Consider the following 17,208-nt stretch of genomic DNA (forward strand, 5'->3'; position numbering starts at 1 on the left):
ACAGCTCAGAGTACCAGCTGAACTTTTATTTCCAATTAGGAATATAAGCTTTGAAACCTCAGAACTGATTTGATTCCAATCTGACACTTTCTTGATATGCAAACCTTGTACAAGTTACTTAACCTCTTTGAGCCTCAGTCTCCTGAAAATGGAAATACCACCACCTACTCACTGTGAAGATGAAATAAGAGAACATAAAATTAGGTACAATGTTGGCACAAACATTATAGTCATCACTACTACTGTTTACCATCCATGTTAATAATTATAACAATAAAATAATTCAGGTCTCCCTTAGGAGATTCATGTCCTGAAATCATCAACTCTGACGCAGATATGGCTCCTTATCAAGACTCCTGACCACAGATGGACAGAAAAGAAGCAGGCAGAAGTGTGAGCCAGACAGCACAGGTGGGGAGAGTCAAGACTCAGAAAGAACAGACTACAGATCAAATCGTGGCCCCCTGGGAGTAGAGGAAGTTAGGCAGCTCTAGGATCCTTCCCACCCTTCCATCCATACACCCAACCTCCTTACTTGAGCACTTCTTCTCGACACTGTTTTTGGGGTGCGAAGCAGGCAATGGCCCAGACTTTGATCTCAATTCCATTGTAGAACTGTTTCCCCCGCATGTCCCAGACACCTTGATTGGGTGTGGCAATGGCCCGGTTCTGGGGATAGGCAAAGGGGGCGTCCAGGTGAGCCTCAGTAGAGCCAGGTGCGTAGGGGAGCAAAAGCCACGGGCTATACAACCCAACCTCCCCCCACATGTCCCAGAGATGTTGTCTGGCCCTGACCCTGCTCACCCGGCCGCCGTACTGCAAGATGGGCGCCGGCAGCACTCGCCCCGTCACCTCCGTCATGTCATCCTTCACCTTGATCCCAAATTCCTGAATGTAGGGATCTAGGTTGTAGCTGGCATTCTTCATCTGTAAGACAAAAGAAGGGGATCTCAGGAGAGCAGTAGCTTGGCAATACTGCTCACCTTCCAGGTCCCAAGCAGAAAGCCCTGAAGAACAGCTGAGGCTGGCAAGAAATAGCCCTAAAAAAGGGGTTGGGGGGAAGTGGAAGATGAGGTAAGTGGGAATGGATAACATAGGGAAGTAATACAGGAGAGAAAAAGAGATAGGAAACAAAGTAGCTACAGGGTCAAGAAGCAAGAGCAGTCCTATGGAGTCCCAGGTAACAAATCCAGACTTTTGTTTTCCTAAGGGTCCTGCCAGGGCAGAAAGGCATCTGTGCTACCAGGGACTCCCATGACTGAGCAACCAAGCATACGTTTCTCTGCATCCTCACTGACCAGGCGGCTGATCTCCTCTTGTCTGTCTGGGGCCGATCTAGCTGTAGCCTTTATCATGGTTGAAGTCTGGTTGTCAGTCAGCTTCTTAATGCAGCGCTGCCCAGCCACAATGTTACAGACCTAAGGAAACAAGAATACGTACCGCTGGCCTGAGTATAGTTCACCCTATACCCGGAGCCCCATAGTAAGGAAAGAGGACTTGGCTGTCAGTCCTGGGAAATGGACTAGAAAATCCCTTGTTCATAGACAGGTAAGTTAGAAAATATCCACGTGCAATACAAAAGGTAATACAGCCACTTTGTGATTAAGAGCTTGGGATCCAGAGGCAGATCTGGGCTCAGGGCTCATATATTAAATAGGGAGAACAGTAACAATCTCCTAGGACTGTCTGGAGACTAAATTAAATAAAGCACTTAAAGAACCAAGTACAGTTCTGAACATTGTAAACACTCAGTAAGTTGTAGCATAAATTATTATTTACCAAAGGACCCAGTCTAGAGCTCTTCTTAAGACTAAAAAAACTCAATACACACAAACTGGATGCCTAGGTAGCAGACAGCTCTCCAATGGTAGCAGGCAGTCAGTCGTTCCACACTGCAACACACCAGGAGAACCAGCAGTGACTCAACTCTTGAGCCCGAGCCTACAGATGATCACTGAGCCCTTGGACTATAGAAATCACTGTCTGTTGACTGACAGTGTGCTCTGTTGGTGTGAGGAACATCCTGCCACATGGTTCTCTGTATTGGGCCCAAGAGAACACAATGGAGATCAGAAAAGACTTCCTAGTGATATATAAGACTTCCATTGCCCAATATACTATATTCAGGAAGCAGTGAACAGGAAGCCTTTTGGCAAAGTAGAACTCAAGAACACTTGAGTTTGAAGTCTAGCTTTGCCAATTCTAGAAGATGCTACCTTGGGTAGGACTCTTAACCACTCTAAGGCTCTGCTTCTTTAATTTTAGCCACCGGAAAAAGCACTAGCTGTCTCCTGAAGCTGTTGTGAGGATTTAGATGAAATGAAATGTAAAACTTGTTCCCATAGGGCCAATACACTAAGTACTGCTTCTCTGCCTAACTTCCAGAGTTCATGCTGAACAATGGTAGGGAAAACCAGGACAAGGTCACCTGCCCTTAGACTCTGTACCTCAAAGAATTAGTCAATTCCCTTAATGAAAATCCAGAATTGTTAAAATTTGTGAGGTTGCTCTCTTGAAGGTAACTTTAAGTTGTAGAACTCTTTACGGATAATTTCAACTACAGAATCAACACTGGAAAAAAGACTAAAGCAGGGATGTAGAGAAATCGGACCCCTTGTGCATTGCTGGTGAGAATGTAAAATGGTACAGCTGCTGTGGAAAACAGTATGGTGATTCCTCAAAAAATTAAACACAGAATTACCATATGACCCAGTAATTCCACTTCTGGGTATGTACTCAAAAGAAATGAAAGCAGGGACTAGAACAAATATTTGTACGCCTATATTCATAGCAGCATTATTCATAATAGCTAGAAGGTGAAAGCAACCCAAGTGTCCATCAATGAATGAACAGACAAAATGCGGTATATACATACATCGAAATATTATTCAGCCTTAAAAAGGAAGGGAATTCTGACATATGCTACAATATAGATGAACCCTGAAGACATTACGTTAAGTGAAATAGGCCACTTAAAAAAAGGCCATATATTATATAATTCCATTTACATGAAATGTCTAGAATAGGCAAATCCACAGAGACAGAAGTAGATCAGTGGTTAGCAGGGGCTGGTGAGGAGGGCAGAAGGAATGGTAAGTGACTATTAATGGGTATGGGCTTTCTTCTGGGGGCAATGAAAATGTTTTAGAATCAGACAACGGTAATGGTTGCGCAACTCTGTGAATTAACTAAAACCCACTGAATTGTACATTTTAAGAGGGTGAGTTTTATGGAATGTGAATTATATCTCAATAAAGCAATTCTAAAAAAAACCTATCACCTACAATAGCCTATGTGATTTGACCCTGTACCTCTCTCCAAAATCATCTCCTACTACTTCTCCCCTCATACACTACGTACCAGCCACTAAGCCTTCTGTCTCTCTAAGAAGATCCAAGCTCCCTGCTGCTTTAGAGCCTCTGTACTCACTATTAAACTCTTGCCTGGAAGGCTCTTCCTTCAGGTTGTAAAAGGTTGGTTCTATCTCATAATTTGGGACTCAGCTCAAATGTCTCCTAAAAGAAGCCTTCCCTGGTGGTCCAGTGGTTAAGATTCCGCACTCGCACAGGTTTGATCCCTGGTTGGGGAAGTTCCACATGCCGTCAGTGTGGCCAAAAAGAAAAAAAAAAAAGAAGCCTTCCCTGACCACAATAACTAAAGTGAATCTCCAACCCACTCCACCCTTATGACTATCCCCTTAACCTGTTTTATTATTCTTATAGCACTTACCACCAACTGAAACTATCTTATTTATCAACTTATTATCTATCTCCCCCTTCTAGATTATAAGCTCCATGACAGCAGGGACTTTATCTGTCTTGTATCTCTGCTTTCCCCACACCTAAGAGTGTATGACTCATAGTAGGAGTTCAATAAATATTTGTTAAATAAACAGTAAAAATCAAAATACATAAGTTATTCACCTTGGAAACTATTGTTTAAACAGAAGTAATGTCAATTTGCTAACAAATCTCAGCTTGCAGTAGATATTACCCAAAGCCTATCTACTTAGCTGTAATTGCCATTAAAGACTTCTGTTTACATCTCAGAGAACATACTGTCTTCATCCCACTTTCTGTGCATCAGCAGCTATTACTAAGTCAGAGTTCTTGGGCTTTGGGATCTCTTCTCCCTTCAGCCTAATTTCCTCTGGTTAGTTCTGAAATCCCAGAAGCTCACAGAAAGAAGGCTTAAGTTTTGGTCCCAGCTATCTGACTCCTGCTACTAGAACAGAGTAGGACGGTCATCTAGGCTAGTGCTTTTCCAACTTAAATGTTCATATGAATCCTCTTTAGATTCTGTTAAAAGAGATACTGATTCAGTAGGTCTAGGTGAAACCTGAGATTCTACATTTCAAACAAGCTCTCAGGTAATACCTATGCTCTTGGTCCACTGACCACACTTTGAGCAGCACTAGACTAGACAATGAAGCAGTCAGAGACAGTTTCTCATTAGACATTTTGGCTAGTGTATAGAAAACCAAATACAGCCCAGTGGTTCTCCATTTGCATTCTATGACTTAATGCAAATGACTTAAAAGCATTACTTAAGCAATGACTTAAGTAATGACTTAAGAGCATTACTATTTTTTCCTTAATTGCAGAATTTCAAAGGTCTGCTGAAGCATAAAAATATGACAAATCTTGGAGCGAAAACTTTTTCAAAAGGAACACACTGGTTTCCCTCGTGGCACAGTGGTTAAGAATCTGATGCCTGCCAATGCAGGGGACACGGGTTCGAGCCCTGGTCTGGGAAGATCCCACATGCCGCGGAGCAACTAAGCCCATGCGCCACAACTACTGAGCCTGCACTCTAGAGCCCGTGAGCCACTACTGAGTCCTTGAGCCACAACTACTGAGCCCGTGAACCTAGAGGCTGTGCTCCTCAGGAAGAGAAGCCACCGCAATGAGAAGCCCGCGCACTGCAACGAAGAGTAGCCCCCGCTTGCCACAACTAGAGAAAGCCCGCGCATAGCAATGAAGACCCAATGCAGCCAAACATAAATTAATTAATTTTTAAAAAAAAGGAACACATTGATCACTGGGGATACAGGATTCACGTTATAGGTAACGTTCATGTACATTTTCTGTAAAATAAAGTATACTTGTATCTTTAGGTCATTTAGATCCCGAGCTCCAGACAGGGAAAGAGAAATTAAGAGGACATGAGTGTAGGTATCTGAAATCTCTGTACTGAATGAACTAATTACTTATTAAACAGTAAATACAGCTTTCGCCTCTGCCTGGCAGTCCTGAAAGAATACGAGAGCAGGATGCAGGATAAGTAAAGAACTCAGCAGTTAAGAATGAGGCCTACATTTCACAGAATGACCTCTCAGAACATCAATTTTCCAAACCTAAAAATGATGAGAGACTACAAATGGAAGAATAGACCTCTGATGATCAGTGTGCAGGTACCATGCTTGTTTCCCAGCCAGGCCATTACTTGGCAGTCTCACCTCTAGGGGCAGGTAGGTATGCTTTTGTTCCTGGCCAACTTGCAGGCAGGGCAGGTGGGGATACTTGAGCTGAAGGTTATATTTCTGCTTGAAATACTGTGCCACTGTGCACTCCACAGTCTGTCCACTCTCCAGCTGCAAGGGAAACCTGTTTGGGGGAAGGGAAAGAAGTGTCATAGCCTAGCATTCAGTAACACCTTTCTAGACCTACAACCATGGGAAGCGCCAGACTTGACTTCATCCCTATCCAACCTCTTTGAGCACTCCCACCACTCACAGGAAAGCAGAGGAAATACAGGGCTCCAAGAGTGAAGCCAAAGATTTGAAAGGCAAGTTCCACAATGGTCAGATCATATCTGACTCATCTGTATGTCTAGTGTTGTGCATGAAGCCTGACACACAGTAGGCACTCACAGCCCAGCACAGTCTGAAGTGAAGGACGTAGATGGAATCAGTGACAACTTTCCCAAGGGTCTAGCCTAGGATATCAACTTGCTTTTTCAGGAGGAAGAATAAGTTGAGAGAGATCCTAACATTTATAGAACTGAGAAAGAAGCCAGAGAAAGACAGCTGCTCTCCAGTAAAGGCCCAAGAAGGAAAGGTGGAGACCAAGAAGGTAAAAATGGTAGGGAGAGTATCAATGGATCTGGGAAGGTTAGGGGAGGGATGCCAAATTCCCACAGCTTATCTTCAAAAACAGGGCTCATCCTCAGGGCCAGGTGTGGGTGCAGAGAAAGTGAACAGAGTATGTTGAAATATCGGCCCTCTTCCACCAACAGTATGGCTTAGCAGCCCTGTCAACTTACGTCTGATGGCTGGCAGGGCGGCGGGTAACATTACACACGCGGTATTTCCTCTTCATCTGTCCACAGTGGGTCACTTCCACCTTCAGGCCTGGGACACACACACTGCTTGTCAGGGTTGGAAAAGGTTGCTCATGTGCCCAGGCTTGGCCTCTCCCCTGAATATATCCCAAGGGGATTTCCTTTTAGGACTAAAGAGAAAGTAGCACTGATTCCCCTCCCCGCCTGGTTGGGTCCTCACCCTTGATCTCCTTGGTGAAGCGCACACGCTGAGAGTCCGTGAGGGGCTTGGGCTGCTCATCTATGTTCCTGATGTCCAGCACCTCACACATGAACTCAATCACTGGCTGCGCCTTGTAGAAGGCAGTGGCTGAGACTGTGGGGACATGGTAAGTACAGCTCAGCTCAGGTTCTGTCTTCCAGAATAAATGGAAGCACTGCTCTTTACACCCTCTTCTTTATAGGGTATTGGGATGGGGGAGGGGTCCCAGGGCTGTAGGGATTAGACTAGGAGTGTGGTTACAGAGCTGGGAGGGATGAGGCTGGGAGTGTGGTCACTGGACTCAGGGTGCCCCTGGCTCCATAGCTCTCCCCACTCACCATCAATGTTGAGCATCATCTTCCACATGGCAGGGCGCACAGACTGGTGAAAGCCGAACCAGACCTCGCGCCCACCCCCCAGCGGGTGGTAGTAGCCCTCAGGCGGTGAGAAGAAGGAGCGGCCCACAGGGGTGTACCTGGCAGGGACAGGCAGAGAACTGGTCCCTCGGGCACAGGCCCCCACCCTGTGAGGCATCCTGGGCACGGAGGAGCCCTGGCCTGGAAGGCAGGACACCAGGGCTTTAATTCCAGCTCTGATCCTTTACTAGTTGTGTGACTGACCTTGTGCAAGTCTCTCCCCTTTTACTGCCCTGCAGGGACAGATGGGGTGAGGTCCAAAGATATCTACAAGGGACAGGGCCAAAGCTTTAAACCATCTAAATGTATATGCACACTTGCCTGGTATATGGTAGGGCTTCAAAGAATTTTTTATTTGAAAGGCACACGGTGGGACCTTAATATACGCTCATTCCCCTCCTCCTCCCACAGCACTTCTGCCACCACTTGTAGCCCAGATACTAACTACACCCAGTACCTCATGGATGCCAGGTGCCTCATGGCCACATCCAGGGCTTGCACAGACTCCAGGGGAACGGGGATCTGGCCACTAACCAAGGCCTCATGCAGCATGCGCCAGCTCACAATGGCTAGCCACTTGATGGAGACCTTGAAGATTCGATCCTTCCCTTCCCCAGGGATTGTCACCTCGAAGTCAACCTTCAGGAAAGAGAAAGGGGTGAAAGATTGCTGATGCTGTCCCACAGTCCAATATTCCCTGCCTTGCCCCTATTATCCTTCACCCCATAGATTTCCCAGAATCTGCTTCTTAATCTGATAGGGACTCACAATGAAAACTTCAGAGTAAATCCAGCCCCTTAGTCTCCAGCCACCTTGGCTCAGTGTATCTGTCCCTCTCAACCACACTTAGTAGGAAGTCCCTTAGGTCTATTTTAAGTCTAATCTCAGTCTGTTGGACAGGGACAGACATACAAGAGGCTAAATAAACATCAGCACCTACCCATCCCTCACCCTAAAACACACTTTCTCAGCACAAAAGACGAAAGGGATCTCTGGACTGCCAGACTCCAAACAGGCTTAGTTGAGTTCTGTCCCTCCCCAGACAGGTCCAGCCTGACTCCCAACCTTACCCGTTCATTGCCAATGGGCAGTGCTGTGACAGTGTAAATGTTCTTCTTTCCATCATACACGGGCTTGCGATCACCAAAGATCTGAGGCTTGAAATGCTGGACCATGTATTCCACCACTTCCCTGTGGGGAATGGGAAAGGCCAGTGGAAGCTGAAACACTACTACTTCAAGCTCTTGGAAGTAATTTAAACTCCAGGCAATGTCCCATCTACTATATTCTGTCCTACCAGCTACTAATCTCTATTCTAAGCAGTGCTTCTCAAGCTTCAACATTCATATGAACCACCTAGAGATCTAAAATGCAGGTTCTGATTCAGCAGATTTAGAGCAAAGTCTGAAATTCTACGTTTCTAATACGCTCCCAGGTGATATTTTTGGTCCTCGGATCACCCAGGCTCCGAAGGACCTAAAAGAGTGGTTGTGAGTGCCTTCTGAGCAGAGGGGGAGGCTGAGGGGAGAAGGGCTTAATCTCAGGGTCTGTCCAGAATCAGGAACAAAATCTAGGCTGCTCCAATCCCCAAGCTGATAATCAAGAAAGGTAGATGGGAAGAGACCTGAATTGGAATAGGAATAAAGTGTGGAAGAAGAACCTCACCTCTTCCATCTCTCTGAAGTCCTTAGTCCTACCACCCTGTTTTCTCTCCATTATCATCTCTTTCCTGATTTCAGTTCCTGTGCTCTGCTACTTAGATTCCAGAGTATCCATCTAGCCTTCAAAATCCCAGTCCATCCAACTATCTGAACTCTTCGCTTTCTAAACCAAAGCTCTTGAATACTATTGGATAAAAAGACTCAAACTATACATTGGAAGCAACTGTAAACACATGGTTTTAATGCCAATTAGGCCTCAGTGCTGCCCAGCAATCTTTTTCATATCTCTGATCACTTCCATCCTCATAGATTGTGTCAAACCTTCTCCACTACCCGCCTAACGACAGAATCCACTCCTACCTCAGATCAAAAAGCATCTTTAATAATTTTGAAAGGAGTAGAACATAGAAGACAAGGCCACCCTCAAGTTCCCAGACATATAAACAAATACATTTATATACACTTGCCTCTTTTCCTCTTTCTTTCCTCTCACACTTGAAATATCCCTTCCATATATAATTTTTAAACATCTGAAAATATGTTCAACTTCACTCAGTAGAGAAATACAATTTAAAATTAGACCAAGATACAATTCTCTACTTATCAGAATGCCAACAACTAAAAAATCCAATATACTGAATTGGTGCGGATATGGGATGATACCTTACTGATGGGAGTATAAATTGGTACAACTTACCTTAAAAAAAACTGGTAACATCTCAAAAATTTTAAATGTATTATGCCAGCAATTCCAGCCTAGGAACTTATCCTACAGATACACTTGTATTTGCGTGCAAAAATGTATCTATATTAATATTCTACACAGTTTCACTTTCGTAGCAAAAGTTTAGACTCAACCTAAATGTTCCTGAATAGATTTATTAAATAGATTATAATATATCCATTCAATGGAATATCTATGAAGCTATGCAAAAGAATGAGACAGATATGTAGGTACTGATATATATTACTTTCCAAATTATATTGTTCAGTGGAAAAAAGCAAGGTGCAGAGCAGTGTATATAAGATTCTGTATTCTGTGTGCTTTAAAAATGTTCTGTAAACATATAGGCTTGCATATGTATAGAAAAATATCTGGAAGTGTACTCAAGAATGGTAATAATGAATGCATCTGGGGAAAGGGACTAGGAGACAGGAGGCCAGGGTAATACGAGACATTTTTCATTGCTACTCTTCCTGTAATATTAAATTTTTTTTTTTACATTGTGCATATATATGTGTGTCCTCCTGCCTCAGCAAGGACATCCCACTCACTCCTCTCCTCTCTGTCTTGTACCTTTAACCTCTCCTGCACTAGCTCCTTCTCGGTTTATAAACATACCCATGTCTCATTCTTAAAAACTTTTCATTTATTCATTTCAACAAATAATGAAATGCAGCAGGCACTATACTTGACCCCTATAATCTTCTCTAGCCAACATATTCCCTCTCTCCCCATGCTTCACTATCAAGCTATCTAGAAAAAAGCTATCTGTTCTCACTATCCCTACCATATTACCTTCCATTTATTCCTTAACTCACTGTTAGATTACTAGCCCAACTCCTCTACTGAAACTACTGTGGCAATAGGTACCAATTGTCTCCTAATAGCCAAATCCAGTGATATTTTTCAACATTTACCTTACTTAGAATCTCTTCCTCAAGAACTTTCTTGAATTTGGTGATATCACCCTCTACTAGTTTTTCTTTTACCCCTCTGGATTCTCTTTTAAGGCTGTGAGACTCAGGAAAATAAGGACTACTGGACTTAGTGGCTTAAACGTGCATTACTTACCGGTTGACTCTGCGAGGACACTTATCCGGCTTGATATCCACCTCGTAGTGGTAGACGTCAATCTTAGGGATGTCCACTTCAAAGTAGTTGGCCAGAAGCTTGATTGGTTTCCCCACGGTGCCAATGCCAGGCCGGCGAGGTGCCTGGAACACCTGCTGCAGGGGGGGCAGGTAGGTGCCTGCAGCTACAAGACAAAGAGGCTGGTGAGGGTAGAGTCTGGTAATTTCCTTACCACTCTGATCAGAGAAGGCACAAGGCCTCCTAGAACGGGAGCAGCAAAGTGTAGGAAAAGCCTCTTTCCTGACTACCCAACCCAACTGAGGGCTTCCACTGGCTGAAACAACCCAGGCTCATTTTTTAAAAACTCTTTCCAGTTAGGAAAATTACCCTTGTTGTCTATCTTAAATTCATCAAATGAGTATGTAATATCTTCCTATTACATGTTAAGTAGACGGGCTAAATCTGGCTCTAGTAACAAAACTCTTTCTTCCCTCTACTAGATGAGGACTCCTTCAGGTATCTAGCAGACCAAGAAAGCCTTATTATCTGTCAGCCAGATGCTCACTTCACTCATCACCATCCTGAACACAAAATAGTATCATCTTAATGCTTCTCTGCACTGCAGGCAGGAGGAAGACCTAAAGAAGGCCAAGTGCTGGGGCGGGCGGATGTGGGGAGGCCACGCAAGGAACAGGGCAGTGTCTGAGAAAAGATTAAGGCAACCGAATGGCTGAGGATGGAGCAGAAAAGGAGAAAAGGCTAAAAGGATTGATTTTGGAGACTAAGGAAAGGAGAGAGGCTGAAACACGGAGCTGGTGAAGAGGCTGGAACTGGAGGTCACAGCCCAAAAATGCTTGAACTGGGAAGGAGGAAAGGCTGGAGTTAGGGCTGGGGCAAGACAGTTTAGAGTTGAGAGCCTGGGCAAGAAGCAAGGCTGCAAGTGGGGAGACAATGAAGAAGTTCAAAAGAAGAAAAAGCTAGGGAATGAAGACAGGCTAAATATAGGAGACTGAGGCAGGAGTAAACTAGAGTAGAGGATTTGGGAAGGAGGGGCAGACAGTAGCATCCTGGAGAAGACGAGATTACTGCTTCTGGGAAGAAGAATACAAGATTCTTTCCAGGCCCACAGCTCCTTCTACACAGAGGGCCCAGACAGTAGCAGAAGGGGTTTAAGACAGAGGCAGCCCTTGGGAAAGGGCTAGGGCAGGGCCAACTCCCACTACTTTCTCCTCTATTGCCACCAGTCTGATTGCTGCCCCTGGTTTTATTTTCTAGCTTGAGGGGAAAGGGAAGAAAAGAGGAAACTGCCTAAGAGAACCCTCCCTCAGCATCTACTATTGTCTTTGCCAGCAGAGGACCAGCCCAGGTGGGAGGAAAGAGGGACAAAACAGCCCAGAACCTCCCATTACCAGAGATCTGCTTTCACAGTTGGCGAGGCTGGGGGGATGGGGCATATCCTCAGCAGGGGGGTCAGGAAGAGGTCAGAACCATTCAAGGGAGGGGCCTGCTTTCCAGAGCTAAGCTGCTGTGTCTCCTTCTAACCACCTGTCAAGCCTACCCTACTCCACAGACAGGGAAACACAGACGGGAATGGCAGCCCAGTCTGGGGAGAAAAGGCCTTCAGGATTCAGCTACCTGGGGAAGTGAAAGCTTAACTACTAGCACCTGGCCACATACCCCAGAAAGAGCTGAACAGAAATTATACACAAGCCATAGACAGACATACACATCCAAACACATACTTAGACCCGGACAGTGTACCTTCATACACATACCCCTCACCAGCCTAGATTGTGAGATCTTCAAAGATACAGGCTGTATCTGCCTTGGTCACTGCTGAATCTCCAGCACCTGGCATATAGGTGTTCAATATACAGATACTAAATGAATTAACAAACAGATCCATAGACACACCACAAAGAACACACAAGCATACACAGCACACAAACACCTGCACACTGCTCATCAACAATTATAAACCCAGCACAGGACAAACATGACCCTAGTGGAAGTAGCTGGTAAGAGATACCCTTTCCCTCCCCAAGTTCTTACATTCCATTCACCTCCTTAGCCTCCCAGGCTGAATAATTGTTAGGAGCCTTGGGAGAAAGACATCCCCTAGAGCTAGGGGCTGGGTAGAAATGATGGGGGATGGGACAGACACTCTACCCTCAAAACCTTCTCTTTCCCAGAAACAGGACTACACACCAGACTTAGCCTTAGGCACCCTCCACTCCTAGGAGGCTTTGGAAAAACAAGGAGCCCCCACCCTCCCCTTCATACCCAAACTAGGGAAGGCAGGAGGAAGAGAGAACCTCTCTCCCACTCCACTCCCCTGCAAGCCTTACAGCAGTACAAAGTTCCTCCCCTAACCCCACCCTGCCCCCAGCTTTTAGTCTGAGAAAGGGAGACACTTCCCTTCAGAGCCAGACAGGGACAGACGGCCACTTTGTGATGCAGATGAGGGCCCCAGCACAGAGGACAAAGCTTGGGCCTTGGGGGAAAGGGGCGGGGCCCTTCCCTGCAGACAAAAGCATGGAGGGAGGGGCTATGAAAAGGACACTCCCCCTCCCCCATCCTCAACCAGCCCTGAGAAGGAAAAGTAACAGAGCTGAAAGGCCTGGCTCAGGGATTCCTTCCCTGCAGTTCTGAGGCACACATACCTCCCAATAAGCTAGACAGCCCACTCAAAAGACAAACTCAAGGTTGGGTTAGCTGTCCAGTAAGCAAAGAGTAAAGGGCCAATCGCTCCAAAAAGAATTTGTCCACACACTGAGTACACACAAATTATTAAATATCCACACATGTGCTTAACCATTTATGTTCACACTGGAATGTGATTCAATTCAAAAAATAAAGACGTACTTGTGTCAGGGCCTAGACATTGGTTGGTTCCACAGATAAATCAGACACCACCTCTACCCTCTGGGAGCTCCCAGTCCAGTATATGTACTTGTAACACACCTGAGCACAGAAGGCACACCTGGCCATAAGCCCAGTGAAGCCAGCAACAATACCTTGCTTTGTGTACGTACTGTGTCCTCAAACCTCCAAGAAAATAGTCCGAGCCTAGGAAGGAGGCAGTTATGGGATCCCTCCACTCACAGCTTCCAGAATGAATTTCAATTACACCTTTTGATGAGGTAAAGCCTGCCTCATTAGGCTACAGCCAACTCCAGATACCAGGCTCTAGTTCCTTCCCTAGAAGCTATAAATATGTAACATGAATCAGAAAAAGTCAACTTTTTCATCACTCTAGAGGCTATTAGAAATTCACCATAATAGATCAATCTGGTATGGGTGCCAGCTCCCAGCAATCCATCTGGACCTCTGGGACCTCTACTACTCTAGTCCCTGGGTTGCTGCAAGTAGCCTCCAGCCCAGAAAACCACGAGAGCTCCTGGAATGGAGAAAGGGGCCTAAGGGAAGGAGGAAGTAGTTTTCTGAAGTCAGTTGCTCCCTGCATTCCACCTTAAGGCTTACACAGCCTTTACAAGGTTGTTTTCGTCCTGGGGAAAGTAGTCACTAAGTACTTATAGATCACTGAATGGATGACTCGAAGAATGAGTCTGAGTCTGAGTCTGAGTCGGCAGGAGCTATTTCCTTAAGGGGATTAGATCTGGTATAAAAGACAAAGATGCTTCAACCAGAAATGAAATTCCTGTCCCAAATGGAAATCCTATTCCCACTCCGAGATCAAATGGAAGGAAGTAGTGAGACAAGACCTAAAGGATTCCCAGGTCCAGACTGCTCCTCCCATCAAAAGGGTAAGAGACAGGACACAGGAGGTGCCACCACTACACAACACATCCAGGGACTCTGGTCTTCTTGGGGCAGCCTTGCCTCAGTTTCTCCTCTATTCTTACCGCCTTTTCTCCTGATTGTAAATAAGGAGAAGTTAAGGCTATCACCTGGGACACCATGGTGAAGGCTATAGACTTCCCCCTACCCCAAACAACGTATTTGTGACAAAAGGCTAGCTTGACGACCTTGGGTCTAATAACATGGCCCTGACAGTTTCTGGGGAGTAGAGAGAGGAAAAAGAAAAGATACTCAGTGGGGGACAACAAACATAAAAATATTAAGGTATAGAAAGATTAGGCTGTCGACTCAGGAGACATTCAATAGAGAGGTCATTTTCCTTGGATTAAAAGATCCCAATTCTGCTCACTGTTGGACCGTGCAAACCAGGCAGAAAACCCCTTCTAGGTAAACCTGGTCCTGGCCTTGGTACCTCAGTAACCAACACATTTTTTAAGGCCTGTCTTCAAGGGGAACCCGTCCATAACCTAAAACATTGCTTCCATCCCAGTCTTTCCTCATCCCAGTGGCAGAATAAGGCACTTTAGCAGTTTCCCTCAACCTATTCTTGGCAAATTATGACTGAAGGTTTTCAGGGCCAAGTGCAAGAGCCCCAAGATGGGGAAGGGGCCCATTTCCACTTGTACTCTGCCAGCATAACCTAAGAGAGACTGCAGCCCAACAGTGCGCTCCTTTTTGCAATCCAACCTGCGGGTCTGGGGGTGGGGGGTTCGGGCGGCCACGCCCCCACCACATCGGGCAACCCGTTCCAGCTGCCACCTCCGCGCATGCTCCGGCGCCTCCGCTCCATCTCCCTAGACTGGGGGGGGGGGGAATCCCGGGGCTGGATCCCCACCCACTGCCCCCTGACCCTCGCCCCCGCGTCAGGCCCGTCTGGGGCGGAGCTCACAGCCCAGCTCTGGCGCCTTCTCCCAAAAGACATCAGCCCAGCCCAGCCCGGCTGAGCCCCCGCCCCCGGCATGCGGCAGCTCTGGGCCCATCTGTATCGACCCCCTCCTCTCCTGGACACCTGGGGCCCGCCCCCTGCCACCTGCCGGGCCTCTCCCTAGGCCTCCCGGGATCTCCGAGTGTCCTTACGTGCGTTCAGGCCCTTCTCCCAGAGCACTTCCCACCTCCAGGAGTGCATACAGCCTCCTTTGATAAATGGCCCCCGTCTCTGAGCTCCCTTCACAAGGTTTCCCCCGGAACTGCACACAGCCCCCTTCAAACTGGGCCCCCCATCTCATAAGAGCCCCTTTCCTCACTCAGGAAACCTTTCCTCACTCGGAAATCCTGCTCTTCACGCGGGAGTCCCCTAGTCCTTGGAGCATGCACCGTGCCCCTCTGCCGGGGGCCCTTACCTGCTCCCGAGGGTCCCGCTTCCATCCCATATACCCGTGCGGAGGTCAGGCGGCCCGGAGACTGTGGAGTCCAGCGTGAAGGGCCTAGGTACCCCGCACTTTAGCTGCTTGGGCTCCCGGGCCGGGCTCGGCTACCCCCCCAAGCCCGGCCGCTCGCGCCGCCGCCCCCGCAGCCTCCGTTGCAGCCGCCGCCGCGGAGCCTGCAGCAGCTCCCCCAGCTAGCGCCCGGCCCGCTGCCAGTGCGCAGGCGCGACCGCCAGGCCCAGGGGGCGGACGGGAACGAGTCAAACGGGGCGCTCCGACAGCAACAAAGGCCAATGGAGAGGGGCGGGGGCACCGGGGACCGGAGGCAGCGGCCCCTGGCGGTCACCCGTCGCCATGCAGCCCGGCGAGAGGGCTCCGGTAGAGGCGCCGCGGAACCACGCAGCGGCTTAAGTGGGGCGGGGCGGGAGGACAACCCCCCGCAGCAACCTCCGGCCTTGTCTTTTCCCCAAACCTGTCCCTCCAAGCCTACACACAGCCTCCCCCCTTCACACAGGGCCACGCGCACATTTCCACCTCATTCCCAGGTCACCCTCACACACTCCGAGAGCCCCGTCACCCAGGGGCCCTGCCTCCCACCTCTCCTCCCAATCACCCTCATCCTTCAAGCCTCGGCTGCAAAGCGATTGCCTCCGCGAAGCCTTTCTCCGTCCCTAGTCACTGAACTCACTGACGCCACCCTCTCTTCCAGGCCGACTACCGGGCGCTGAGACCAGAGATATGAAAGAGACTGCCTACCCTGGAAGATGTCGCAGTCTCAACTTGAGTGCAGCTCCTGAGCTCTACCTGCGGGACCTGGGAAACACCTGTCTCCACTTTCTCATCTACAGCTCACGCCTCAACTCAGTCAATCCGTTTCTGCCCTCACCATGTCACTTAAAACACTTTTTGTGTCGAAATTCAAAGGATAATTTTCAACTCTTATTTCTCTGCAGCATCTGACACTTTGCCTCTCCTTCCTTTTTGAGGCTTCTACTTGGCTTCAGCATTTTCTGAGGTCTCCTATTGCCTAAGCCCTTTTCAGCCTTCTTCAAGGGCCCCCCTCTTGCTTTTGATTCATTAAATAACAGTGTTCACCATGGTTTCAAACCCACCTCTCTTCTCATTCCACTCTCCACTTTTCCCTTAAAGGTCTCATCCATTCTTATGACTCAACTATCCTTCCAAATCTCTATTTCCAACCATGTCTCAGACTCATATTTCCAAGTGTCTGCTGGACAGCTCCACCTGGATCTACCAGCACTTCAAATTTCAAGAGTCCAAATCCAAACTCTATCTTTCCCCCACAAACGTGCTTGTCCTATACCTCCTGTCTCTGTGAAGGGCACCTTCATCCCAGAAATGACAGTTTCTCTCTCTCCCTTGCTTCTTCCCCTATACAGCTGTTCACAAAGACCTGACATGTTTACCTCCTGAACTGCTCTCGCATGATCTCCCTGACATTCTTCTGATGGCTCCTTGTGCTGGTGCAGACCTTTACCATACCTTGCCAAAAGTATCACAATCACCTCCTTGCTGGTCTCACGGTTTCGGGGAACATTTCTCCTATTTGGTCTGCATCAATTGATAGGTGGTAAGAGACCCCAGCTCAAACATCATTTTTCCATAT

General features: G+C 47.3%; 1 protein-coding gene across 4 annotated transcripts in view; it reads right to left on the bottom strand.

The window, feature by feature from the left end:
• AGO1 (argonaute RISC component 1) overlaps positions 1-15,807 on the bottom strand; it is a 39,630-nt gene extending 23,823 nt beyond the window's left edge. The window contains exons 1-11 of one of the 4 annotated variants that reach the window (XM_027109121.1): positions 15,558-15,807; positions 10,396-10,579; positions 8,010-8,130; positions 7,397-7,578; positions 6,862-6,998; positions 6,503-6,637; positions 6,265-6,352; positions 5,459-5,606; positions 1,299-1,418; positions 805-927; positions 536-669 (exon numbers count right to left, since the gene is read on the bottom strand). In XM_027109121.1, coding sequence (XP_026964922.1) covers positions 536-669; positions 805-927; positions 1,299-1,418; positions 5,459-5,606; positions 6,265-6,352; positions 6,503-6,637; positions 6,862-6,998; positions 7,397-7,578; positions 8,010-8,130; positions 10,396-10,579; positions 15,558-15,582 — 1,397 coding nt within the window. In that variant the 5' untranslated portion in view covers positions 15,583-15,807. Of the gene's footprint in view, positions 1-535; positions 670-795; positions 928-1,298; positions 1,419-5,458; positions 5,607-6,264; positions 6,353-6,502; positions 6,638-6,861; positions 7,081-7,396; positions 7,579-8,009; positions 8,131-10,395; positions 10,580-15,557 lie in introns of those variants that run through there. The other 3 variants (XM_027109120.1, XM_027109122.1, XM_027109123.1) reach the window with 3 other exon arrangements.
• Between the last annotated feature and the right edge of the window lie 1,401 nt (positions 15,808-17,208).

Source organism: Aethalodelphis obliquidens, unplaced genomic scaffold (genome assembly GCF_003676395.1).
Source record: "Aethalodelphis obliquidens isolate GAN/ISIS:26980383/991018 unplaced genomic scaffold, ASM367639v1 scaffold9, whole genome shotgun sequence".
In the NCBI taxonomy this organism is placed as follows: domain Eukaryota; kingdom Metazoa; phylum Chordata; class Mammalia; order Artiodactyla; family Delphinidae; genus Aethalodelphis; species Aethalodelphis obliquidens.